Genomic DNA, 27,044 nt, shown 5'->3' on the forward strand with positions numbered 1-27,044 from the left:
GTTTGGAACGACATGGGGGTAAGTGAATATTAACAATTTTCATTTTGGGTTGGAGTATCCCTTTAAAATATTTAGATATTTGTATTGGGGAAAAAAAATTATAATAGGAAGTTTTTTTCTTCTTCTCCAATACATAACATTATGAAATTAAGATTTTTTCGGTTCTTAAAGACGTTTTAAGGCCTACAATTTGTGATAGACACCTGCAGAAACCCTCATACGATGTAACAAATGTTGATTATTATAAATTTATAAAAAACAAAAACAAAGTTCTAGCTGTAAATTCTGATTAGATTATCCATGTACTGTTCTTTTTTTTCTTCAAAATTATATTCAGTATGGTTGTACCTGCTTGCACACTTCAATTTGCTGAATCTTTATCCTGACAAACAGCGACATCTAGAGATGAAACAACAGCTAAGACACACACACACACACACACGTGTACAGACTAATGAGACCAGAGCTCAAATGAATATAGCTTTAATTTATCAACGTGCTCTGAGACAAAATATACCATAAGTAAACAATTCTCATTTTCTTGATATCTTACAAGTAATAATCTTTATAGTTCGATCACAAAAATGATTTTATTCTTTTACACTTTATTAGAAAAAAAGGAAAACGCACACAATCATCACTAGCAATCATCATTCAACACAATCGTACTTACCAGGGAGTCTCTGGTACACACACTTTCACAGACACACACACAAGCCCTCATTATATCCATTCAAGAAAGGGGAATTTGAGAATGAATAAAACATTGAATCATGTACAAAAAAAAAAAAAAAAAAAAAAAAAAAAAACGACTTCACATGAAAATGTAATACCTTTAAGCGCTTGTTCAACAGTCTTCAGTGTCATTATTCTGTGTTCTCAGCATATCAGAATTTTGCACCAAGCATTTTATGGAAAATACACGCTTACTGTTAGTCTGGGTTGACGCTTGTTCCCAGATTCATTTCAAATTGAAACAATAGATAATTAGGTGAAAAAAAAAAAAAAAAAAAAAAAAAACTCTGTATGCGATTCTTTTCACTGTAAGGCAGTTCACATAGACATGACTACATTCACAAATGTCTTTAGACTTTTCTCCCTTTATAGATCAGGAGTAAATAACAGCGGCAGCCAACACAATCACAGCACAGGCCAACATTAACAACTGGAATCTTAAAGACGGTTTGGCCTGGGTATTTTGCTACAAAAGGGAGTGAAGATCTGTTTCATTGGTGAATCTAACACGTCTAATCAAAAGAAAGAAATAGGAAATATATTGCTTAAAGAAAATTAAAGCCATTTTTAATTAAAACTTTCACATTGTGACAATATTTTTTATAAATATAAGTACATTTCACCCCAATTCGTATTACTGTAATGCAAAAAAAAAAAATCAAACAACCCCACCCCCCCCAAAAAAAAAAAAAAAAAAAAAAAAAAAAAAACCTGTGTTCTCATTTAAAAAAAAAACAAAAAAGTGAAAAATTTACATTGAATGCTATGGAATTAAGTGTGTGTGTGTATGTATGTGTATATATATATATATATATATATATATATATATATATATATATATATATATATATATATTTTTTTTTTTTTTTTTTTTTACTGTAATACAGTTAAAATACTACATTAAAGTAATGACAATCTAGAAAAATTGTGAATAATGGGAATTACAAAAAAAAAAAAAAAAAATTCTGACCTATTATGGCAATGAGAATTTGGGTGAAATGCGTTTCATCACAATGCAAACATTTTTAATGCACCTAAAAATAGACATAATTCAAGCATTTTTTTCCCCCATTTTGATTTGTTTGTGAAATGTTACTTGAACATGTGGAATGGGTCTCAACTTAGTGAGCACCCTACCTAGACGGCACTTTTGGCCACCATAAACGCATAATGATATAGTTTTGAGACTATTTACTGTAATCATTTCATTGTGCCTCATTATGTTGGCTAAAGTTTTCCCATTTCCTCCATTATAACAGCGGTTGCTGCATCTGCACACAATTTCACTCTCTCTCTCACACACACACACACACCAAAATATCATAAAAAAGCAGCAATGTAGTCTGTCCTGTACGAGTGTCCTGTTGTGTCTCATGTCCTGCAACAGCAGGTACAAGTAGAGAAACGCTCCAGTAATCTTACGTGTACGTTAGCGCACGTTCAGCACACTAGTGTGAAGGCCCTGTGTTCTTAAGAGGTCCGTGTGTCCTGGGTTAAACCAGGCTCCTGGGTGTACCGTTCAGCGCTGCGGATTTGAGTCGGGCCAGGCCATTGCCGCTGCTGCTGGGGGGGCTAAACTGCACCGCCACTCCTGTCCTCTGGGTGGAGCTGCTCACCTCAAATACCTCGTGGATGGCCTTTCGAAAGCAGTGGAAGTTGTAATCTATCAAACCTGTGGAAGATAGAGACATGAGGTATGTGCGAAATTGCAAATGAGACATCTTTAAGTAAGAAACACTGTGGTGCTTTTATCATTTTGTTGGTTAGAACAGTCTAAAATATCAACTATTCAGTCACTCACATAGTGCGAGACCAACCAACGGATAAACAACAAATTGACACCCTTAAAGGGTTAGTTCACCCAAAAATGAAAATTCTGTCATTAATTACTGTTGTGTCGTTCCAAACCCGTAAGACCTTCGTTCATCTTCGGAACACAAATTAAGATATTTATCAAATCTGAGAGCTCTCTGATCCTCCGTAGACAGCAATGCACTTGAAATGTTCCCAGGCCCAGAAACGTGGAAAGGACATCAGTGGTTCAACCGTATTTTTACGAAGCTACAAGAATACTTTGTGCGCAAAGCAAACAATAATTTATTCAATAATTCTTCCTGAGTCTTTCGCCATTTTTGAGAGTACCCCAGAATGTAATCACTAACATAAACAGCGCTGATTAGGTTCAGCGAAAGGGCGCACATTCTGAGCGTAAACAACGCTGATTACGTTGATTACATTCTTACATCCTTTCTAGAGATCGACCGATATCAATTTGCCGATATTTCCCCCCGATATTTAACCATTTTACCATAATTGGATATCGGTTTTGTAATATCGGATTCACCGATAAATGCCGCCATCTTGTGGGTTGTTTTCAGAATTGCGTGCAAGATTGCCATTGCAGTGGCGTGCAGGTACTTGATTTGCTGTAGTTAGTAAACTTTATTTAACATAATAGCCATTAATGCACAAATTAGATGCATTACAACTGGAGATTAATTATCTCCGCGAGCGATCGCAGTTTGAGTATAGTTCTGTGTAAATGCATAGATAAACCGCACTGTCAGCAGGTATTTCATAATCTAGAAGGACAAATAAAATTTAATAATTCTGATAACATTCCAGTTGAGAAATGCAATAAAATACGATGTTTTGTTTCTTATATTACACTATACCAGAGAATATTATTCAGTGAACTAACGTTATCCAGTGAATTATTCTTGGCCTATTAAACAGCTTATAAACCTACTAAAACTGTAGTTTAAAATGAAGTTGATATGACTCCTGTCCATTATTTATTTTCTCCATTTGAAAACATTAGACATTCTACATTTATTTTGCTTATGGTTAATATTAGGGGAAGTCGTGGCCTAATGGTTAGAGAGTCAGACTCGTAATCCAAAGGTTACGGGTTCGAGTCTCAGGCCGGCAGGGATTGTAGGTGGGGGGAGTGAATGTCCAGCGCTCTCTCCACCCTCAATACCACGACCGAGGTGCCCTTGAGCAAGGCACCGACCCCCTAACTGCTCCCCGGGCGCCGCAGCATAAATGACTGCCCACTGCTCCGGGTGCGTGTTCACTGCTGTGTGTGTGTGTTCACTGCTGTGTGTGTACACGTTGGATGGGTTAAATGCAGAGCACGAATTCAGAGTATGGGTCACCATACTTGGCAGTATGTCACTTCACTTCGTGTTGTTGCTGCTGATGCTTTTTTTTTTTTTTATTGTTGTAATATGAAGACTTTAGAATTTAACATGAAAGACTGCTAATTTTCAACATAAAAAAAGATGACTGAAAAGAGAAAAAAATACAGTGCAGTCTGTTCTTACTTCATAACAGTAAATAAATATCGGTTCTGCATATCGATTATCGGGCACAAACATGCAAATAATTGGTATTGGTAATAAAAAAATAAAAATCTATATAGGTCGATCACTAGTCCTTGCTATTTGTCTGGACCTGGGAACATTGCAGTTGCGTTGCGGTCTATACAGGGTCAGGAAGCTCTCGGATTTCATCAAACATATCTTAATTTGTGTTCCGAAGATGAACAAAGGTCTTACGGGTTTGGAACAACATGAGGGTGAGTAATCAATGACAATTTTCATTTTTGGGTGTACTAACCCTTTAATTATGGCATCTGTGGTTCAGTGAAGAACTTTAACATCCATGGAATTTTCCATTCCACAAAAGTTTCTTTATAGGAAGAAAAAAAAAAAAAAAAAAGATACTTTAGATTTTTGAAACGTTCTTTACACATGGTTCTTTTAAGAACTGTTCGCCAAAAGATTCTTTGGAGAGCCAAAAATGGTTCTATGTGGCCCTTTACCTTCACACAAGTCAACAAAACATGCTGATATTCTATAGCTATGATCATGTCAAACGTCTGTACCTTTTCTCTCAAAGCTCTCTTCTCTCAGGATGCAGACCAGGGCCAGGAACCTGGTGACCTCCTTCAGGTAAAGCACTGTGGTGTTGTTCAGCTTTATGATGGCCAGAGACTCTTTATCATAAGCGTTAACGTTGCGGTCATCTTTTAGGCTAAAAACATTCAATAAATGGGTTAAAAACAGATAATAGAAGACATAATATATAAGAATCATCTTATATCACGCACTGTCAGCATGATAAAAGGATACAAATTCGATAGAATCTTTTTTTTTTTTTTTAACTAGTATACATTACTCTTCAAAAGTTTTGGGTCAGTAAGATTTTTTTAAGCAAGTAACACTGAGCAAGGACACATTAAACTGATCAAAAATGATAAGAAACGTTTCTTAAGCAGCAAATCAGCATATTAGAATCATCTATGAAGGATCATAATGACAAAACTGAAAATTTAACTTCACATTGCAGAAACAAGTTACATTTTAAAGTATATTATAATACAAAAAAAATAAGTTGTAATAACATTTCACATTTTTTCCTGTTTTAACTGTTTGCTTAAATGCAGCCATGAAGGGTTTGAGAGATGTCTTTCAGAAACATTAAAAGAAAATCTTCAACCCCAAACTTTTGAACAGTAGGGAATTTATAAAGCACTGCATTACAGTTTCTCACCCATAAATACATGAGACGTCAATGACGACATCGATCATATCACAGCAGAGCTCGTACGACTGCATGTCCACTGGAGAGCTGTCCGTGGCGATGTAGATCTTACTGACCACGTCGAACAGGAACGCTTTCTCAATCCCAGAATTCTAAAAAGGGAACAATATATTGACATATGCACTATGGATTTTGACCAAGTATAGTACAAATGGAATCTCACTCCGTTTGCAATTTAGAATTGGAAAGAGCCATTCCTTAATTTAAAGAGGATATAGATAAAATAAAGATGAGGATATGCAGCTGTGTACATACAGAAATGAATATGTTGAGGAGGTTTTCCAGAGTGGGCAGTTGAGGGAGGAGTTTCTGGACCACCTTACTGAAGGCCTCAAATATGGAGTGATCATAGATGCTGGTGAGATAGAAACTGAAAACAAATCAAGAGAAATATTGCTCACATAATTCATACACATGTCATTTAACACATTTAATCCAGAAATGCTAGAAAATTAGCTCCAACGACGGAGGAATTCCAGAAATTTGCTTAATATTAAAAAGGAAACATTATATGGAAATAATATAATTTTAAAAACAAACATTTTGAACTTTCATAATGTGACATTTTTAGTCTATTAGAATAGTGTAGACTGAGACTTAATTTTATCCAACAGGATTTGATTAGGCAGAGAAAAGTAGACTGTTTTAATATTGGTAAATATTATTTTTCCTGGCCTAAGAGACCTTGAAAAAGATGTTTTGGAGGTGGATAAAAGTTTTGGATTTGCATGAAATATTTGAAAGAAAATAAAAATGTTTTCCTAAAACCCACACTGGTGAATATAGCACAATAAACATAAGAGATATCCGAATAAAAATGAAAGGGGAAATATAATATCAAGAGGATGTATTGCCTGCATTACCAGTGTTATTTTAGTGTTATTACTTACTATTATAGAATTAATATTTTGAATTAGCTTTTACATTTTATTTAAATTTTAGTTTGTTTTCGATATTTTATTATGTGCTCCTGGTATTTTTTAGAATATATGTGACCCTGGACCCCAGGTGTCAATTTTCCAAAATTGAGATTTATACATAATCTGAAAGCTTATGACAATATTTGGCTGAAATACAACTATTTGAAAATCTGGAATCTGAGGGTGCAAAAAAAATAAAATAGAGAAAATCACCTTTAAAAGTTGTCAGAATCGGGCACATGAAAGATCATATTCATGGAACATGATCTTTACTTAATGTCCTAATGATTTTTGGCATAAAAGAAAAAAAATCAATAATTTTGACCCATACAATGTATTTTTGGCAACTGCTACAAATATACCCCAGCGACTTAAGACTGGTTTTGTGGTCCAGGGTCACATTTCTATTTAGCTTTCATTTATTTTTATTTCACTATTAGTCATTCTAGTACTTCAACGTGAATTTATTTTATTTCAGCTAGTTATCAATTTTTTAATCAAATATTTATATTTTATTTTATTTCAGTAATGAAAAATATTTAATAGTTTGTTTTATTTAACAATAACACTATTTAGTACACATTCTCAAACACATTACCTGCTGGAATTTCACTGTAGCCCTGCTGAAAGCACAACATAATCCTACCAAACGCTGTCTATGTTATTAGACTGTATCATGGCAAATTGATCCGGCTTTAGGATCAGTTATGACCAACCTGAGGTGAAGCTTTTCCAGACTGGCGTCGGCTAGATCATCGTTAGCCCTCTGATGAATGTCTCTCTGTGTCTCTATCTTATGATCGTCTGATAAACCGTCCACCTTGTGTATAAACACCTCAAAATTTATCTCCGGGTTCACCCTGAATGCCCGCGACACCGTCAGATGTAGCCGGCCTAATGCTTCGACATAGTCATCCTACAGAGAGAGAGAGAGAGAGAGAGAGAGAGAGAGAGAGAGAGAGACATCTAAACACAATGGTAAGATAGCTGCAAAGTCTTTGCCAGGCATGGAGCCAATTCCCATACCAAAAAAGTACAAATGAAAGTATGCGTATTAAACAACAATCACTCTCACAATCCTTATATTTCACTTGTGTCAGCTCACCTGAGCATCGATGACGAAAATCAACGCGCCTGTGCCCCTGAAAATCATCTCGTAATCGAATGTAGGGTCAAAAAAGTCCACCTGCCCAGGAAAGTCCCATATGTGAAAGTTTACAAAAGAACTGCCAGAGATATCATCCTTGTAGATCTTGTTGGTGCTCTCCAGGAACAGCGTCTCGTTTGGGGACATCTTATGAAACACCACCTGAGAATCACAACATTAAATCATAGGTGAATATGCAATGTGCAAATACAGATATTATAAAACATAACTGATTCATTCCTTACAATCAGGCTTACATCTTACAGAAAACAATATTATTTCATCCACACACATCCAACAGAAATAGTTCTAGAGGGTGAAGGATTTTAAGCAGCATTAAATGTTACTTAACAGGAAATGTTCTTTTGCAATTAGTTCGAAATGTAACGTGAAGCAATATTTGAAATGCATTTCACTTGGTTATGTCAGCAGAATCAGTAGATGATCCATTTTGATCAAATATGAAGAAAAGCATTTTTCTTTTATGCAGTAACATGCATACACTGATGAATTATGCACAATATGATCACTAATCAGACACGCTTGCTTGTTCAAAGATAAATGAACGTATATACAATTATACAAATTTATACATACACAGAGCTGGGTAGATTACTTACAAATTGTAATCCGTTACTGATTCCAGATTACATGACAAAAATTGTAGTTAGTAACGTAATCTGTTACATTACACATTTTAGGTAATATAATCAGATTACTTTTGATTTAACTTGTTTATCACATTGATTTAAATAGCATTATCTTGTACCATAATGATGTAAAAAATGCAAAGAGTAAGAAAACTTGTTCCATTCATTGTAATTTTCAACATGAAGCGCATTAAACATTATATTACAGTTTCCCAAACTAGGGTTCGTAAAGGAACTGCAGGTGGGTTGTGAGTTTAATGAAAAGCTGACAATTAATTAAATCATAAAAAATAAAATTAAAATAAATCATTTTAAAACAAACTCCCTTTTTTTTTATTTACTTTTTTTTTTTTTGAACTCCCTTTTGAGGAAAGTCTCTTCACTTGGTGGCCATATTTGCAACGCCTCCAGTCAGCTCATACAAGACCTATCTTAATGAACAGGGGAATCCTGAAATCTCAAACTGCTCGCTGAACTCACATTGTCAAATTAGCAACAAAAATCTGAAATTAATTGCCCCATGAATGTTGTTTCTTATACTCAAATAGCGTTTAAAAAGCTTATTTGTCAGGCTAGACCAGGCAATGCGCATGCAGAATCATAACCTGCTTATACTGTGCATATGCATTGGCTAGTCTAGTCAGGTTTCTATGGGAAATTTGACTCTTTCATTTCGAAGGTGGGACTATTCCTCCATATTGCGTTGCAGTTTCTCCCATTCATAAGTATAGGAGTGAACAGTCTTTGTGTTTCTATAGTCTTTTTTTTAAATAAAACACTTACTAAAAAAATATTAAATATTTTTATTTACCTGCATGCCACGTGATCATTAATCAAAGAAACCGTGAACATACAAATGTGATACTTAATTATTGAAATATTTATTTTAAAATCTCAAAGGTACTTAAAGCAAATATATTTGGTGAATAAGGTTTAGATGACAATGTTTTGGAATGCCTGCATTACATGCATCTAAGAAATAACGTGAATGTGTTCATTTTAATTAGTTATAATTAATAATACATGGTTAAAAAACCTACAGAGTAATAATTCAAAGAAAAATGAATGTGTTCATCAGTAGTTGATGCAATGTTGAAACCCTTCTTAAACCTGAAATGATTTTTGTAAATCCAGTGGTCGAATGCTGTTGCCACCTGACTAATGACTGATCTTTGTGTGAATGTCCGCAAGACTGGACTATTTATACATATATAATAAGTATATAATCAGTAGGCTATTTTAGAAAGGAAAATTTAAAAGATGAAAAAGAGAAATTAGGGGGAATCAATGATTTATGAATAATTTATTGCTATTGTGTGAATAATATGTAATCATGTAATCCATGAAAAAGTAACTGTAATTTACTCTGATTACAAGTACTTCATTTTTGGAATCTGATTACGTAATCCAGATTACATGTAATCAGTTACTACCCATCTCTGTACATACATAGATACTAATATAGATAAATTATAATATTTAAAAATATATTATAACTATTATAATAACTATTATAATATTTAAAAAAATATTAATTTAACAAAAAATAAATAAAATGGTAAATGTTTTTAATACACTGCTATAATGGTTACACACAAAAACACCTTTATCTTACTGTGGCGGTACCACAGTACAGTGACAGTAATGATGTGGTACGTCTAAACATTTCACGGTACTGAAATTAATAAACAATTGTATTTGTGGTACTCCATGATACTTCCAATAATACCATGGTATTACACGTCCAGTTTATTGATACTATGGCATTATGGTACCGTGGTAATATAATGCGTTTGAACATACCATGGTATTTTTGGAAGTACCACACGGTATACAAAAAACCAACACTACCATCTGATACCATTATTGTACCATATTGGTACTGCCACAGTACATTTTTGTAAGAAACGGTACACCTATGTACTTCATAGAACTGCGTTGAATTATCATATCGGTAGTGTCCAAATCCAAAGCTTTACCATGGTAACGTTACTTTTATTGTTAGTGCAGTGCTGTCTGACCTTCTGGATGGAGGATTTCCCGCTGCGCCTCAGTCCCATCAGCAGGATTCTGGGTTTATTGTCAGCAGACGGCGAGTTTCCCAGGTTTTCCTGCATCATATCCATGTTTTCCACGCCGTAGCCGAAATCTTTTGGGAAAGAGTCCACCAGGCTTCCGGCTAGCTGCTGCTCGTACTCGATCGACATTATAACCCCGTTTTTAAAGCTTCGAATCCCTCTGATCTGTCTGTGTGGACTCTGCAGGCTCTGGTTGAGGGATTGAGGTGGGATCGGTGTGGATTACAGGTTTAGTTTGGATACAGATGAGGAGGTTTCATAGTGGGAAGCGGTTAGCTTGCTGCATTAACACAAACAAACGGGAAGCTGATCATATGACAGGCGCAGAAGGGAACGCCTGCAGGCGAGCGGAGAGGTCTACGGTATGAGGGAGGCCTCTGAGTGGAGCGGTCTCTCAGATGAGCAAGTTCTCGCTTACATTTTGGAAACGTTTTCTGGATATATTATATCAGGGGTTTTCAAACCTTTTCCTGGAGGACCCCCTGTCTGCATATTTTGTATGTCTCCCTCATCTAACACACCTGATTCCACTCATTAGCTGATTAGTAGAGACTGCAAGAACTAAATTGGGTGTGTGTCTGATTAGGGAGACATTCAAAATGTGCAGGCAGTGGGGTCTTCCAGGACGGGTTTGAAAACCCCTGGGCTAATATTTAAAATAAAAATATTATATTAATAAAAAATAAAGATTTTATATTTTTATTATATTAATCTACTAGAATTAGAAAATGAATTATGTCGTAGAAAAGTTTTCTTTTTGCGGCAAACGTTAAACATACGATTAACATTATTATATTATATTTAGTGCATTCAAAATAAAAGTTTTTGTTTTCATAATATATGTGTGTTTACTGTGTATATTTATTATGTATATATAAATACAAACACGTGCATGCACATATTTAAGAAAAATATGTTATGTTTTTATATTAAATACATTTATATATAATATAAAATATAAGAATATGTGTGTAAATGTATAGACATGTAAATATTTTCAACATATATACTGTATGTGTGTGTATTTACATATATATAATACACAGTACACATACATATATAATTTGAAAATAATTTGACAGCATATATGTTATGCTATGTTATATTATTACACAGCGAATGTTGCAGCCCATCCAACAGGGGGCGCTTATAAACAAGAATGAGTCACGCGCTTCTTTCTCATTGGCAGACTGCAGCAGAGAAGAAGCATCAGCAGTGTACACAGGAAGAGCGTTTGTGAGTAAAAACAAGCTTTTGCTCTCACACTTTAAAAGCATGTGGTTATTCTGCCAGCGTTATATTGGAAGAAATTGTGAGTTTCATAACGTACGTTAATACGCTGTTGACACGTTGATATCAGCTGATACATTTGAAGATATTTCATTCAAACACGCCTTTGAAATCAGATCTAAATAAACACAAATGTGTCATTTTGAATGAACAAACAATGATGATTGTTAATTAATTTAATAAGGAACGCATTAAGATTTTGTTTAAGGCTGAAACATTGTTTATTTTTATGGTTAGATTTTGTAATGCACTCTTGTTTTATTAAGTTTATGGTTACGAATATGTAGAATATTACACATTTTGGGATTTTATTTTACTTATTTACTGAATTCTGTAGTCCTTTTATGTTAGTAAGACAGTGTATTTAAATGAAGATTAAACATTAATTTCTGTCAAACAGAACACTACTACATTACATTACTGTTTTCAACACTGATATTAATAACCATAATTAATAATTTATCAGAAAATGATTTCTGAAGGTTCATATGAGACCGAAGACTGAAGTAATGGCGCCTGAAAATTCAGTTTTGCATCACTGGAATAAATTACAGATTTTAAAATATATGCAATTACAAAACAGTTATTTAAGTAAAATAAAGTATTTTTTAAGTAAAATATTGCTGTTTTTATTGCATTTTTGAACAAATAAATGCAGCCTTTTGGCTGTCTGTGTGTATTATATTATATATATTTCTGATTTAATATGAATTTCTATTTTGCCTGTTGTTTTAAAAAAACATTTACATCAGACATCAAAAGATTAAAATGTACAATAGAATAAATGGAAAACTCTATTAAACGCCTTTGAAACCTGCTATAATAAAACAATGTTGTTTTGTGGATGGTTTTCCTTCTATAGAGTTGCTGTATGCAGACATGAGCGTCCCAGACTACATGCAGTGTGCTGAGGACCATCAGACGGTCCTGGTGGTGGTCCAGCCCATGGGCATCGTCCCAGAGGACCAGTTCTTCCGCATCTACAAACGCATCACCAGCGTGAGTCAGGTTAACATATGGGACTCCCAGCGCGTCCTCTTCATCCGGTACCGCAACCATTACCCCCCTGAGAACAATGAGTGGGGCGACTTTCAGACCCACCGCAAAGTGGTGGGTCTCATCTCAGTGACCAGCTGCACCATGGCCAAAGAGTGGCCGCAGACGTCCGACCGGTTCCACGGGCAGAAGGAGGTGTTCGGCTCCACGCTGTACGACTCGCGGCTGCAGGGGGAGGTGGCAGAACAGCAGCGGACAGATGTGGCGTTCTACCCCAGCTACGACGACTGTCCTGATGTGGAGAAGCGGGTGGAGGATTTCGTGGAGTCTATATTTATTGTCCTGGAGTCGAAAAGGCTGGACAGAGCAACTGATAAATCCGGTGATGAGATACAACTGCTGTGTGTGCCGTTTGAGAAGAAGGACTTTGTGGGCTTGGACACAGACAGCAGGTGAGATTGTGCTCTGAGAATATGTTCATCTATATTGGCAGCCAAATTAATCGCTTATTGGAAAACCCATATGTCTGAATCTAGAAAAGAATGGCTTATGAAACTTCAATTAACACTTAATTATTATCTTGCTATGGCATGCATGATAAAGAAGTACTATATCAGTTATCAGCTGATATTAAATTTTTTTTTTTGATTTACTTGTACGTGCTATTTTTCTGTATTTTTACATTTTAGATTACCTTTACTATCATCGAATACTAACTGGAAGTTATTCTTGAAAAACGCTAATATTTTATTAATCACTACTAAATGTAATCTTTTGAAAATTTCTTAATGTGTATTTTTCATACTGTACATTATAATGTTGTGATGCTTACATTTATTTGTAGCATTTATACTGATTGATTTGAGTTTTTATTGTTTTATTTTTTGTTATTTTTATTTAGACAATGGATTTCCAAACTTTTTGTCAGCCGAAAGCCTTTGACCTAAAATATTTACTTTACCTGAGATTTTATATATAAGTGTTATTTATATATTTATATGTATATATTATATATAACATCTTAATAATAAAATATTTAGATTTATGTATTTAAGCGTGCTAGTTTGAATGAATTAATTTATTTTTATAGTAATAATTTGGCAATAAATTAGCATGTTCATATGTCATTCATGTGGCCAGTAACCAACATCACATTCAACTAAATTAATACAATAATATATTCTTAGATATTTTATATATAGTATATATACACATTTATTTATATGTATGTTTTTGCATTTTAGCATACAAGTACATCGTTTATATATTAAAATAAAACGTTTATATATTTATAATATAGTCCAATAAATTAATAGATAAAATTATAATAGTCCAATAAATTAATAGATAAAATTATAATAGTCCAATAAATTAATAAATAAAAGAATAAAAAAAATTATGCATTTTATATATTGTTATAAGTGTTTTATTTTGAATTGATTTATTTAAAATTGTTATCATTTGAGAAGTTATTTGCTTTTTTCAACTCATGAACCCGCTGCAGTTCATCTTCAGATATGAAGTCTGAATTGACTGCGGTAAATACTGAATGCCCAGGAGTCCCACAATATGATGGTTTTGCTTGGAGGTCAACCGTGCATGATCTTCTATCCTGTTTCATGAGTTTTGCCTTTTGTTTTTCATGGTGGTTGTTTTTCTTCCCTTCTCTTGTTTTGCCTTGTTTTATTTGTCTTTCTTCTTTTCTTTCATACTGTCCTGTGAGTTTATTATTGGGTGTGAAAAGGTGAGCCGGTTTAGTTCATTCTTACCTGATCAGCCTCTTCCTCTCCCTGTCAGTGACACAGTGGTTGGACCTTGATTCTCTTGTGTCTCAGTTTAGAGTAGAAAGGTCAAACTTTTTCAGATGAAAGTCAATGTGCAGGACCGGAAAAAGATTTTTGAAACTTTGTGTCCTCATGTCGTCTTTGAGTCAATTTTTTAAAGGTGAAGTATGTCATTTTTTTTTCTTTTGAGCTGCCTGGCTGAATAAACCAGTGGCAAACTTTCTGTTTGCTTGACTAATGGTAGATTTGTACTGGTTTGCAGTTCTGTTTGGTTATGCATAAATTACATACTTCACCTTTATGGTGAGAATATTTTGAATCCGTGTTGGAAATATGGGAACGATTCTCTGGGTCCTGGTGCCTGAAAGCGTTTAGTCAAGCAAACTGTATTTCTTATTCACTATCTCTGTCTCTTTTAACTGTAGAAATGCATGGATGTCATTCAGTAATTCATGAGTGATTGCTCGCAAAGCTTTCTGCTCATCTCATCTACGGTCGCAGCATGAATTTGAATATGACATCTATGCATCTATAGAAAACACTCTAAGAAAAGTTCTCGATCGGAAGTTAGATAAAGATTATAAATATAGATTGTTTATAAAGATTATATTTATTTATATAAAGCAATGCTATTAATTATATATTTAAATATATTTTAGTTTTTAATGCATGTAGTAATATATAAAAAGTATGGTGTTGATTTATTTTTTATTAAGTTTTAATTTTTAAGGTATTTAGTATTTAAGGTCTATAATGTAGGTTTCAGCTAATTGATTATTTATTAATAATAATCTTGCTAATTTTATATATATATATATATATATATATATATATATATATATATATATATATATATATATATATATATATATATATATATATAGAAATCTAAATTCATGTATTTACTTATGTATAAAAGTAATAGTATGAATATACATAACATACACATATATATATATATATATATATATATATATATATATATATATATATATATATATATATATATATATAAAAAATGAAGTAGTTATCTGTTTACTGAGACATCCTCTCTATGTAAAAGTGTAAACTTATAAAAGTAATGATGAAGAATATTCTCCTTTTTCTGGCTCTCACTTGAATAACACTTGACCCTCTTGCACACTATCTATAGGGGTCCTTCCACAAGCGTTTTACCTCATGTTTATAAAATAGAAATCCCTCGTTTAAAAAAATTGATTTAGTTTTTTTCATCCCCATGGGATTGACATCAAGTTGCTTTATGTCCCCTTTAGTTAAAATCTCCCCCTCCCAGTTTTGCCTGTGCATCCCCTTCCTTCTGCATCAGTATCTTCACCTCCAGCCTCCCTCTCTCTGTCTGTAAATCCTGGGCTATGACAGAAGACCAAGCTTGACGCAAAACCACATCAGCATATTTGTGTTCCATATAAGGAGAGCCAAATGAGATGACAAAGATCCACCGCTAAGAATAACTTTAATTAAATATGGCTGACGTCACCTGCACTTGGCTGCGAGCGCGTCTTGCATCGATTAAGCTCTGTGCGTAAATGCTGAATGTTTGCTGTAAATGACGCCTGTTGCTGCTCATCTTCCTCAGGCACTACAAGAAACGCTGTCAGGGCCGCATGAGGAAGCACGTCGGGGATCTGTGTCTGCAGGCAGGCATGCTACAGGACGCCCTCGTACATTATCACATGGCTGTAGAGCTGCTGCGGTCTGTCAATGATTTCCTGTGGCTGGGAGGTAAGACGGTGATTGCTAAATAATTTACAGATATATTTTCACACCAAGTCAGTGTTCTTTTAGTATCATTGTGATACTTTTATAGTTTTTATTAATATTGCTAAATAGTTTTTAGTTTATTATATTTTCATTTAAATTCAAGTTTTATTAATTTTGTTGTTTTTATAAAATGTAGTAGTCTTTGTAATATTGTAGTAATTTATGAATATTTTATTTATTTTAAATTATTATTAATTTATTTAGTTCTAAACTAAAATCAGAAATGTTAATAGCTGAAATAGGAAATATATTTAAAATATTTTTAATTTTATTCATTTCTATTTTTATATTTTCTGTTTTCATTTTAAGTCTGAAGCTTTAGTATATTTTAGTATATTTTTAGTTATATATATATATATATTTTTTTTTTTAGAACATCAAGTTAAAATAAAATGAGATGTTAAAAACCTTTTTAAATTTTGTTTTATTTAAAATCTCAGTCATCAAGTTTTAGTACTTTTAGTTACTATAATGATCCTGGTGTGATAAAATCAATTATATGCCAGTGCAAAATGATATCCATTTTTTTAAACTCATGTGCTGACCAGCTATCTAAGCTAACAAACCCAGTCAGCTTTCATCAAAATCTCCAACTGTTCAACTCCAAGCAACTGACATTTTCAGTCTTTGCCTAAATGCATCTGGCTTTAAAACCTGCATGGCAGATGTGAGGAATAGTAACAGTGAAATGGTTTGTGTGTTGTTCCTCAGCTGCTTTGGAGGGGTTGTGTTCTGCGTCTGTCATCTTTCATTACCCAGGAGGCACTGCGGGGAAGAGCGGAGCCCGCAAACCTGGCGTCTCCTCTGCTGCCGACGCTGGAAAGAGACACAGACCTGGTCAGTGCAGTCAGACACATCTATAACGACACTTTTTATCCAAACAAACAGTATAAAGATGATTTTCTTCATCGTATTTTTGGTTTAATAGCTTGAGAGATTCTAGATTTAATATTTAATTCTGTTGTAGATCTGTGTATCTTTGCTTTTTCCCCACACACATATATTCAAGAAAGAAATGTGAGGATCTCCTATGGAAACTGAAATAATGTTTTTATTTCCATCATGAATGAATGTGTAAATAAACCAGTGAAAGAGTGGAATGTCTCTTAAATGATGTGTCTGCTCATGCTCAGATGTAATTTATTGCTCTTTGATGTTTATTTCTTAAATGAAACTGCATTAGGATTGAATCTTTTCTCCACTGACAGCAGCAGAAGCGTTTAGTCTAAAGCAGACACATGATTATTGCTCAGTCTGTTATGCTGATCCAAAGCATAGAGGAATGTGAGAGCGTTCTAGAACAGAGCAACATAGTCAGTTTTCAATTGATCTATTTATTTATTTTGTACAATTTATAATTTTTTTCTTCTGTATTTTTTCCTTTTTCTTTCCATTTTTCTTTTGTTTTTAAATAAATAATAAAAAATTCATATAAATTTGCTCATATTAACCTATGTGTAAACCTCACGACTCTGTAACATTGTATTTGAACTAAATAAGCATATCATTCATTTACATGTTTCATTTGCTAATTAATGCGTTGCGGTAGGGTTTTTGCAACAGATTTGCATCTACAGTAGTTCCAAAAAGTATTTTCACACTTAAAATGAATTTCATATTTGATGCATAACAAATTATCATATCAAAGGCATTTAATTTTTCAACAAATAGACACTTTTACACACAACAGTTGTATAATGACAAAAATAGATGCTGTTCAAAACGAAGAGCAAAAAGAGCTCTCACAGCATTTGTGCAGATGCTGTTTGGTTTGATATTTTAATATCTAATCCAGTGACATTCACATTTTAAGTATGACTTAAAGGAATAGTACACACACAAAAGAAAATACAAATTTGCTGAAAATTTACTCATCCTCAGGCCATCCAAGATGTAGATGAGTTTATTTGTTTATGGGAACAGATTTGGAGAAATTTAGCACTTTGTGCACCAGTAAATTCACTCTGCAGTGAATGGGTGCCGTCAGAATGGGAGTCCAAACAGCTGATAAAAACATAGCATTAATTCACAAGTAATCCACATGACTCTATTAATGTCTTGTGAAGCAAAAGCCAGAAAAAAAAGGCAGTTTAAAGTTAAAATTCCTCGATGGATTTGTTTCTTACAAACACACAGCTTTTTACCGTACAAGATGTTTTGTTAATATATACTGAACCAAGAGAATGAATAATGTTTTTTTTTTTATAGCGTGCATGCTTCCTCAGCATCTGTTAATGGTCATTATTTAGAAAAAGCCCATAATTTCTCAGTTCTGCTGCTTGTTTGCTCATCTCCACAGCTTTATCATCATTCAGCAATGTCAGGATCATAACAGACCATTTTGTGCCCTGATATGTGCTGTACTAACACTGCTCACTGCTTGTGCCCAAGCGTGAACCAGGTTCTCTCTCTGTCTCTCCCTCTCTGTTTGTTTATCTGTCCGTCTTCAGGCGCTCAGGAAGTTCTCATTGATCCAGGTACAGTAAAGCAATTGTGTAGCTCAAGATATGGCTCTTGTTCTTGCCCGTTTATGCAGTTGTGACATAGTTGTAGTTACTTTGTTGTGCTTGTGCATGTGTGCAGGTGTTTGGGTGGCTTTTTGTGTTTCTAATCCGAAAGCAATGAAAATATCTACAGTGATTTCAGTGCATGGATTTGAATCCTTTCTTTTGATTTCAGCTGGATTTCTAACACTTTTGCAATCATTAGATGGGATATTTATGCGTTTTCTTATCGATTTTTGTAGTAGTTATTATGTTAATGACTGATTTAAACCTCCATTATAAAAATCAGTAGATACTGATCAGATCGGTTTGTATTTGTGAAGATGATTTATTAATAACTAATGGGTTTGAAGCTTTAGTTTAGACTTTACAACTTCTGCTATTTGCTGCCACTAGAGGCCAGTGTTTTGGTGTCATTTGTATTTCTTGTGAAAATTTGTTAAAGGGATTCAATTTACATAATAAAAAAAGATTTAATGGTTTTTAATTGAATTCTCATTTCTTTAATGCGGTTGGCCAGGTAAAACCAGCAGTTTCTGAATAGTATTTATGAAAAGCCTTTCCAGAAGGTTATTAAAGTTTAATAAAAAATGATGCACTGCTGAATCGTTCCCAATACGACCAGGGACATGGATTAATAAAGTAAACAGGGTAACTCTTCTTTCTTTAACAAACATCCCTAGTGTGTAATTATTTTTCTCATTCCTCTAAATATGTTTCTTGATGACTTTCATATTTAATTCAAGAGATTGCTTGTGGAGTTCCAGGTCTTGCATCAGACAGATTAACTCATTTGCAGAATCTTTTATCTCAGAGCGGCATAATGCAAAAATCTTTAATATTATTGTGGACTTTAGGCTTTATAGCTTTTAAAAATAAGGTGATGTGTTACAGTGGCATGCAGAGTACAGAATTGGCTTCTTTTTCTTTGTTTTCTTAATCTTTCATGGTGCATTTATCATGGTCGTTTCTCTTGTCTTCCTGTCCAGGTGCTCTGATGACCAATGGCATCAGTGCGGACACGAGCACGGAGATCGGCCGAGCCAAGAACTGCCTCAGTCAGGAGGACATCATCGAGAAGTACAAGGAAGCCATCTCTTACTACGGCAAGGTAATTTCTTGCACATGAAGGATCTGCTCTATCTGAGATGCTGTTCTCTGCTGTGGAGGATCAATTTTGTTTTCTGGAACTTCTATCCTTGTGTTATTTTAGTACCATTGAAATACTGTTACAGTTTTATTATTACCGTATTTAGAATACATTTTTAACTTTATATTTTCTGCTTTCATTTTAATTTCAGTTAAAGTTTAGTAATTTTTGTTGTTTTCAAAAAATTATTATTTTTTTTAAGTGTCTGTAAAGTTATATAAATTTTTGTTTGTTATTTTAGTAAATCAGGTTAAACTAAATTAATTTAAGGTTTTTGTTCAGTGTTGCAATTATTTGATTTAAAAATACAGTAAAGACAGTAATATTGTGAAATATTAAAAATAATTGTTTTCTATTTTAAATTATTCCAAAATATAATTTATTCCTGTGATGCAAAACTGAATTTTCAGCATCATTACTCCAGTCTTCAGTGTTACATGATCCTTCAGAAATCATTCTAATATGCTGATCTGCTGCCCAAGAAACATTTATTGTTATTAGCAATTTTGAAAACAGTTGTGCTTCTTAATTAATTTATAATGTAAATATTTTTGTCAGTATGCTTGATTAATAGAAAGTTCAAAACAACAGCATTTTTTTGAAGTGGAGGTATTTTATTAAAATATAAATGTCTTTACTGTCAGTTATTAACAAACTGCAAAACAGAGTTTTAGCTTTAAAATCTGATTTTAATGAGGCACATTTAAAGCACCTGTAAAACAGCCTTTGCGAACTCTTTTAATCATAAAAATATAATTATTTATTGAACATAGATATGTGGCCTTTTTAAAAATGATAAGTCTACCAAAGTCTTGTATTATAGCAATTTTACTCCAGTTAAGGGAGTTTTAAGTGCACATCTCTTTTTAACTGTGGTAAAACCACTTTAACATGCAGCTTCTCGTGGCTTATTGTTTTATTAAACACTCAAAGTTCTGTTTAATTATTCATCAACTCTCACTCTGAGATGGCAAACAGGGCCGGCTCGTTTTTAAGTAGGTGTTACCCACAATGCCTCTGCAAGTAGCCCTTAGAGATGCCCTTAACGTTTTGCATGGTGCATTTTAAACTCACTGTTTCTCGTCTTGAGTGAGACTCATGAAAAGTAAAGTATTTGACCCCCGTCTTGTGAAAAAAGCTGCTTATTCAGTCTCTGTTCCTTTCAGCGATGTCCAACTGCTCATTTCTGCCACATCAGTTGTTCTTCCAGCAGAGGACACTGCAGCCTTGTAAATTCATGGATTTGAACAGAGCACTTTGTGCCACTAACTATCCTGCTGAGTGTTGATTTTCAAAGATGATGACACATCCTGAACAGAGACACTTAAGAGATGGACGTACAGCATGGCCTTTCTCTGACCCGCAGATCTTTTCGTTAAATATAGTTCAGTGAGCTTCAATATTGCAAGTTTTTATCTTTATGGTCTCAGAGACCAATTTTCACAATCTGAAATTATATTTTAACTTGTGAGTAAGCCAAAACATATATAGCAGCATGATTGAAATGACTGGGGTCAGCATGATTTTTAACTAAAATTAATTCCTGAATCCATATTTTTTGTGCCTTATTTATCTGTTGTGCAATTAAAATATTATTGTATTAAAAAAAGGTTTAATAATTGCACTTATTAATGATTACATTTTATTAAATAATTTTCTAACCAGTTTTTTTAAAACTAATATTTTAGTCTTTGCACTTCAGTATTGCTAGTTATTATAATCTTTATGGTCTTAGAGGGCAATTTTCACAATCTGAAATTATATGTTAACTTGTAAATAAGACAAAACATGTATAGCAGAATGATTGAAATATGGGCATGATGTGCCTTTATGGAAATATGTCTTTAAAACCTTACTTATTATTGTATTAAAGAATTTAATAATAAATGTAATTTAATAGTATGATTTAATCATGAACACAACTTTTTTTATTATTATTTAAAGTATTATTAAAAGTAAAAAAAAATTAAAAAAAATACAAATTTAAATTAAAATTGTTTTTTTATTTGTCATTTTTAAATTTGATAAAATTATAATTCATGCTCTTAGAGTGCAATTCTCACAATCTGTTATTATGTTGTAACTTGTGAAAAAAGCCAAAACGTATGCGCAAAACCTTTGTGCATTTAAAAACCATTTAAAAATTTATTTTTATTTATTTATTTTTTTTAATTAAGCTTGAATGTCTTGAATGGATATGTATGGGCCTGGCCATGATTAATTGCGTTAATTTATTTTTTTGTAATTATTTTTTAATATAAATAATGCACTAAATTAACAGTTTAAATTGACAGCTCATAACTCATAAAAATTTAAATCTTGTTGTCTGTCTTTAAGTATAAGACTGCAGGAGTGATTGAGCTGGAGGCCTGTATTAAAGGCTGTCAGAGTGTTGGCCATTCAGAAACGAGCCATGGAGGCTTCAGAATTCCTGCAGAACGCCGTTTACATCAATCTAGGCCAGGTGAGGGCTTGCAACAAGTCAGTTTTCAAAGCTGCTCAATTAGAAATGGTCTTTGAGCGTATGTTTATGTGCTCAGCTGTCAGAAGAGGAGAAGATCCAGCGATACAGTGTGCTGTCAGAGCTCTACGAGCTCATCGGCTTCCACCGCAAATCAGCGTTCTTCAAACGCGTCGCAGCCATGCAGTGTGTGGCGCCCACCATCCCTGAACCGGGCTGGAAGGCCTGTTGCAAACTCCTGCTGGAGACCCTGCCGGGATACAGCCTCTCTCTAGACCCCAAAGACTTCAGCAAAGGTAACACGAGATGTTTCTTCTAGGGCTGGTTAAGTTGTACTATTATAATGATTGTTTTTAAAGCTGTTAAGCCTAAATTTAGATGGGACTTTAACAAAAATGGTCATTCACAGTCATTGTTTGGTCGATTTTAATGGTCATTTGAAGGTAGAAATGCTTTCTAACATTACTGAATGCACTGGCAGTTTTTTTTGTTTTGTGGCTTGTAAAGTGGCCTTGATTTTATAGAACGGTGTTATATAGTGAAATAAAAATTTTATGTTTACATTTAGTCATTTGGCAGACGCTTTTATCCAAAGCGACTTACAATTGGGGAATACAAAAAGCGATTCATCTTGAAGAGGCAATCAGACCGAGGAAGTGCTTGTAACACCAAGTCTCAGTCATTGTTCAAATAAGTACAAGCTAGTAAGGGAGGGAGAGAAAGATAGAGGGAAAGTTTTTTTTTTTTTTTAGGATGAAGTCAAGTACTGCCGAAAGAGATGAGTTTTCAGTTGTTGCTTGAAGATTGCCAGGGATCCGGCGTTCCGGATAGGGGTGGGAAGATTATTCCACCAGCCAGGAATGGTGAACGAGAATGTTCTGGAGAGTGATTTTGAGCCTCTCTGTGATGGTACCACAAGGCGTCGCTCACTAGCAGATCTCAAACTTCCGGAGGGGATGTAGGTTCGTAATAGTGAGTGGAAGTAGGAGGGTGCTGAGCCTGTGGTAGTTCTGTACGCAAGCATCAGTGTCTTGAACTGGATGCGAGCTGCCACTGGTAGCCAGTGCAAGGAGATGAAGAGAGGTGTAATATGCGCTCTTTTGGACTCGTTGAAGATCAGTCGTGCCGCTGCATTCTGAATCATTTGTAGAGGTTTGATTGTGTTTGATGGCAGACCAGCCAGAAGAGCATTGCAGTAGTCCAGTCTAGAAACGACAAGGGCCTGATCAAGAAGTTGTGCAGTTTACGAATAGTGCATATTAAACATTTATTTTTGCAACTGAATGCACCACATTGTAAAACTGTATACTTTTCTTCTTGGCCTTATTGTAGTTGATCTGATTGTTTATGTCTGGATAGAAAAGTGCTTGTCCAGCAACCAAAAAAAATTTATATATATATATATATATATATATATATATATATATATATATATACACACACACACATACATGTGGCCATGTGTATATACAGTCATGGCCAAAAATATTGGCACCCTTGGTAAATATGATCAAAGAAGGCTGTGAAAATTAATCTGCATTGTTAATCCTTTTGATCTTTTATTAAAAAATTCACAAAAATCTAACCTTTCATTGGATAATAAGAATTTAAAATGGGGAGAAATATCATTATGAATCATTGTTTTTCTCAAATACCAGTTGGACACAATTATTGGCACCCCTAGAAATTCTTATGAGTAAAATATCTCTGAAGTATATTCCCATTCATATTCACAATTTTGAGCAATCCAGGGTCATTATGAACATGAAATTATCCAGCATTGGCTTCCTGTTTCACAGAAATATAAATAGAAGGGAAAACAAAGCCCAAATTCCCTTAATCATCCATCACAATGAGAAAAAAAACAAATAATATATTTCTGATGTTCAGTAAAAGATAATTGAGCTTCACAAATTAGTGAAGTGGCTTTAAGAAAAGAGCTAGAGCAGTGAAAATTCCCATTTCCATCATCAGGGCAATAATTAAGAATTTCCAATCAACATAACATGTTATGAATCTGCCTGGAAGAAGACGTGTGTCTATATCGTCCTAATGCACGGAGAGAAGGAGAGTTTGAGTGGTTAAAGACTCTCCAAGGACCACAGCTGGAGAATTGCAGAAAATAGTTGAGTCTCGGGGTCAGAAAACCTTAAAAAAAAGTCAAACAGCACCTACATCACTACATGTTGTTTGGGAGGATTTCAAGAAAAATTCTCCAAGCTCATCCAAACACAAACTCCAGCATATTCAGTTATCAGACACGACTGGAACTTCAAATGGGACTGGCTTCTATGGTCAGATAAAGCTTTAAATATTAGCTTTTTAGCAGCAAACACTCAAGATGGGTTTGGTGAACACGGGGATAAAAAGTACCCCATGTGTACAATGAAATATACTGCTGTATTTTTGATGTTGTGGGCCTATATTTCTGCTGGAGCTCCTGAACATCTTGTTCAGACACATGGCATCATGGATTCTATCAAATACCAACAGATAAAAAAAATCAACAAGTGACTGACTCTGTTAGAAATCTTATAATGGGCCATGTTTGGATCTTCCAACCGTACAATAATCCAAACACAAACCTCAAAAACAAAACAAAAATGGGTCACTGAGCACAAAACCAAGCTTCTGCTGGCCATTCCAGTTTTCTGACCTGAACCCTGTAGAAAATGAGTGAGGTGAACTGAAGAGAAGAAGCACCGTCATGGAGCTGTGAATCTAAAGGATCTGGAGTGATTCTGGATGAAGGAATGTTCTCTGATCTCTTGTCAGGTGTCCTCTAACCTCATCAGGCATTATAGGAGAAAATATAGAGCTGTTAAACTGGCAAATGGAGGTTTCAAAAAGTATTGAATAAAAGGGTGCCGTTAATTGTGGCCAATGTGTATTAGAGAAAAACATATCCCCCCCCCCCCCCCCCCCCCCCCCATTTTAAATTCTTATTATCTTATTAAAGGTTAGATTTGGTTTTTTTTTTAAATGATCAAAAGGATTAACAATGCAGATTAATTTTCACAGCCGCCTTTGATCATATTTACCAAGGGTGCCGATATGTTTGGCCATGACTGTATATGTATATAAATATTTTATATTTAGGCCTGTCAATCAATTAAAAAAAATTAACTAATTAATCGCACATTTTCTCTGAAATTAATCGCAATTAATCCCACCTATCATTAAAGTATTTAAATGCACTTATATTGCAATAATTTCACATTCAATCTTCAAATTAATGTACAAACAACATATTTTTAATATTTGTTTAATGGCATCTTTTTTTTTGACTGAAGGCCAGTATCACTGATACCAAGTAATACTGATTTCCCTATAAGAAAAATTCCCCTAATATTTAACCATTGACTATAGCCTTTAAACATTAAATTATAATTAAGAGCTAGTAATTTGAACATTTATTAGACTTTAAAAATAACTTCTGATTTAAGTGAACATAAAACAATCTTCACATGAACCCATTATAATAAATGTTATATTTAGCTAGGTTACCTGTGCCCCTCAGCAGAAATACACAGAAATTGAATAAAGTTATCAAACACTAAATTCTAAACTAAATACAGATAAATACTTACAGCTATATAAAAGTTATTGATTTCCTCTTTTTTTTTTTTTTCTTTTATTCTTGATGAACAGACATCACAGCAGCTGGTTATTAGGTTGTTTTGGCTGCTGTTTCTTTAAGAGCTGCTGCTGAACGTGACACGGATCTGACACCCATCATATTTTCTCTCAACTCTCATCACCTTTTCTGACCCATTTCAGTCTCTCAATCGGGTCTGTTCGATGAGGGAGACAGTGCTGGGATGCTCCAGGACAGTTTTGAAAACCATTTCAGAGACATGTTCTTAATGTAACTCGTACAATCAGACAATTTAGTGATATCCCCGCAGTTGTGGTCTTGACTGGTCTTGAAACAATATCCCAAGTCCTCTTAGTCTGAGACCAAGACAAGTCTGAGTACAAATGCGGTCGAGACCGAGACAAGACCAAGACCATCAAAAAAGTGGTCTTAAGACTGATCTCAAGACCAAGATCCATCTCGAGGTTGATTTTCATAAGGTAATCAAGTATCACTCACCCTATTTTTAATTTAAAAAGCTTGTATATGGGTTTCAGACATGATTATAAAACACATGAAGTGAGTAGGGCTCAACTTTTTTACAATGTCCACAACATATTAATTTGATGTAAAATTTATGGAGCCATATTTTTTATTGTAGAGATTTTAGTATAATTAGAGCACCTGTGTATTGAGCCAGGTGATGTTGGTAATGGGGAAAGAACATGGTTTTTGACCGTGTTAAAGGGTAACTTGAACTAATGCGGATTATGCAGTATGTGAATATGTGCTGTGTATACAAGAACTTTATGTGTACATGTTTATGACCACGAAAGAAGGAAAGGCAAAGATTTAGGCTTTGTTTATTCTCTAAGCACAAAATAAAGACATTCTGCTTGGATCAACGTCTTTATGCATGGACTCTGTTTTTGCACGTGTTAAATACATGCTCACTCCTGTTATCAACAGCTTTATCGAGGCTCTGATGCTTGGAATAAGGTTCCCATAAATATATGAAAGAGTATTGCGCATGTGTTTCGAAGAAAATGTGAAGATATGCTTATTTATATAACCTAAAACTAAGTACAAGAACTTGGCTAGTTCATTAGAATTACAAATACACCTGATTTACAGCTGACCAAGATCTACCTGCATTTCTGTATAAATGCAATTCTGTACCATCATCATGGAAGACAGAAAGTTAATTCTGCTTGATGAGCATACAACTGAAAAATTGCTGCATTTATGCAGAATTATAAATACTGAACATAAAGAACTCAAACTCATTTTAAACAAGGCACGACATTTTGCTAAGAGCAACAAACTAACTCCAGTGTGTCATTAACTAAATGGCACTTT

The 27,044-nt window shown here is 34.1% G+C and overlaps 2 protein-coding genes across 3 annotated transcripts; one reads left to right on the forward strand and one right to left on the reverse strand.

Moving 5' to 3' along the window:
• Positions 1 to 1,610: 1,610 nt before the first annotated feature.
• On the reverse strand, positions 1,611 to 10,453 carry LOC306846741 (ras-related GTP-binding protein C-like). The gene is made up of 7 exons (XM_079380327.1): positions 10,085 to 10,453; positions 7,372 to 7,575; positions 6,983 to 7,182; positions 5,602 to 5,716; positions 5,296 to 5,438; positions 4,628 to 4,776; positions 1,611 to 2,407 (listed from the first exon to the last, which is right to left on the reverse strand). Exons 1-7 carry the CDS (start codon positions 10,268 to 10,270, stop codon positions 2,229 to 2,231), a joined length of 1,176 nt encoding a protein of 391 aa, XP_079236453.1. The 5' UTR covers positions 10,271 to 10,453; the 3' UTR covers positions 1,611 to 2,228.
• Positions 10,454 to 11,336: 883 nt separating this feature from the next.
• LOC306847425 (trafficking protein particle complex subunit 9-like) lies at positions 11,337 to 26,594 on the forward strand. 2 transcript variants are annotated; one of them, XM_079381375.1, is made up of 9 exons: positions 11,337 to 11,377; positions 12,294 to 12,879; positions 15,809 to 15,954; positions 16,705 to 16,830; positions 18,444 to 18,470; positions 19,487 to 19,608; positions 21,985 to 22,111; positions 22,188 to 22,404; positions 25,760 to 26,185. In XM_079381375.1, exons 2-8 carry the CDS (start codon positions 12,311 to 12,313, stop codon positions 22,316 to 22,318), a joined length of 1,248 nt encoding a protein of 415 aa, XP_079237501.1. In that variant the 5' UTR covers positions 11,337 to 11,377; positions 12,294 to 12,310; the 3' UTR covers positions 22,319 to 22,404; positions 25,760 to 26,185. The 2 variants fall into 2 exon arrangements, with proteins under 2 accessions (XP_079237501.1, XP_079237502.1); XM_079381376.1 differs by lacking the exon at positions 18,444 to 18,470 and having other exon boundaries at positions 25,760 to 26,594.
• Positions 26,595 to 27,044: the final 450 nt, after the last annotated feature.

This window comes from Barbus barbus (genome assembly GCF_936440315.1).
Source record: "Barbus barbus genome assembly, chromosome: 27".
Taxonomy (NCBI): domain Eukaryota; kingdom Metazoa; phylum Chordata; class Actinopteri; order Cypriniformes; family Cyprinidae; genus Barbus; species Barbus barbus.